At 19.7% G+C, this 1,683-nt stretch overlaps 1 protein-coding gene across 1 annotated transcript; it reads right to left on the bottom strand.

The window, feature by feature from the left end:
* Positions 1–719, bottom strand: PGO_004375 (variable surface protein; the record flags this gene model as incomplete). The annotated part of the gene is made up of 2 exons (XM_028691469.1): positions 1–577; positions 705–719. Coding segments are annotated over 2 exons (592 nt in total), but the record flags the coding sequence as incomplete, so codon positions are not given.
* Between the last annotated feature and the right edge of the window lie 964 nt (positions 720–1,683).

Raw genomic sequence — 1,683 nt, 5'->3', positions numbered from 1 at the left:
CAATAGCTGATCCAATATTATTTTTACAGGGTTGTGTTATATCTTGTGCTATAGATTCAATCTCTACATTTCTATTTTTCTGGTTATATTGGCTTATTTTATCTAATAACGTTTTACAAAATTCAGTTTCTATTTTTATTTTATCTTTAGATTCTGTAATATCAAGGCACATAGATATTTCATACATATATTTTACGTCGTCCATTTTATCTTCAAAACCAGTACTATTCTTATATGTTGTGCAAATATTTCCAATAGTATCGTGCCTATTATACAGTTTTATAATATCATCGTAAACATTTTTTATTTCGGAAGGTTTAACATAAGACTTAAGTTTTTCATGTATCCAATAATAGAGATAATAACAAGCGGCTTCTTTAGGTAAATTGTGTTGATAACGATTAATGTGATATAAATAAGACAAAGCTATGGGACATGTATTATCACTGAGATGATTATGATCTGTGAAATATTCATTAATTGCATTTTCACATCTACTTTCATCTTTTTTGTCCCAGTTATTTTTATAAACATCTATAGTATCTTGACATATAGAAAATGAACTTATAGATGAGTACTATAAATAAAAAACAAATGTAGCATGTATATATTTATTCACTTGAATATATTCTGTATAATTTTATTTAAAAAAAAAATATAATATTATTTTATCACGTATATATATTATAATTATTCAAATATACAATATTTTCCATCATCGGAATTATAATAATATTCTATATTATGTGAACTATATAAAATAACGAAATAGATATGTATAAATATACAAATACTTCATCATAAAGATAACATATAGTTATATTAAGCTCTGTTTTACAAGTTATACCAAAATTTAGCAAATTCCCATGAGAACAGAGATTGAGTAATTTTTAAACATTGTAAAATATTGTAGCACTCAAATAATATATTTAAAATATTAGCTATTTATCTTAAATAAAAAATTAAAATTCCAATTATATAATATAAGAATAAAATACGATATAGTTTAATAAAGCAAAATGTAGAACATATCATATATACAAGTACATATAATTTTGTTTATATCATAAAAGATTATATTCATAAAAAGCAATGCTAATGTGAATTCATAACTTGTATATATATATGGAATTTATTTACTATTTCTTATATATTGTAGTTTATATAATAGAACATGAAATTTAAAGTAAAAGATATAATTTATATGAAAAAATATTGTTTAATGTTTATTTGTTATTATTATAAATGTTCCTATACATATTTTTCAATGATATTTTTAATGAAAAATTCGATATAATTTTTTATAATGATACATATGATTTTTTATACTGTCTTATTGCATGATATTATTTTAAAGGAAATATGTGTAGATGTTTATATACTAATATATATCAATTAATTATTCCCTTTACAATAACAATATATATATTATGTACATATTATGTATAATGTTGTATGAGTTAGATTATACTTAATATATCGTATAATACGATGTTTTTAATGTTTATGTAATTAAATGATTTGAATGATATATATGAAAAATAAATTAATAAAAAATAATTTATATGTTTTATAAAAGGAGCCATTAATATTATTTTTCAACGTATTATATTTAATATATTTATTTTATATATTTACATACTTTTTAATATTTGTATGAAATTCTTTTATTTGTGTAAACAC

The sequence above is a fragment of the Plasmodium gonderi genome (assembly GCF_002157705.1).
Source record: "Plasmodium gonderi DNA, contig: Pgo-contig_842, whole genome shotgun sequence".
Lineage (NCBI taxonomy): Eukaryota > Apicomplexa > Aconoidasida > Haemosporida > Plasmodiidae > Plasmodium > Plasmodium gonderi.
The sequence above is the reverse complement of the archived record's forward strand: the minus strand, read 5'-3'. Positions and strand labels throughout refer to the sequence as shown.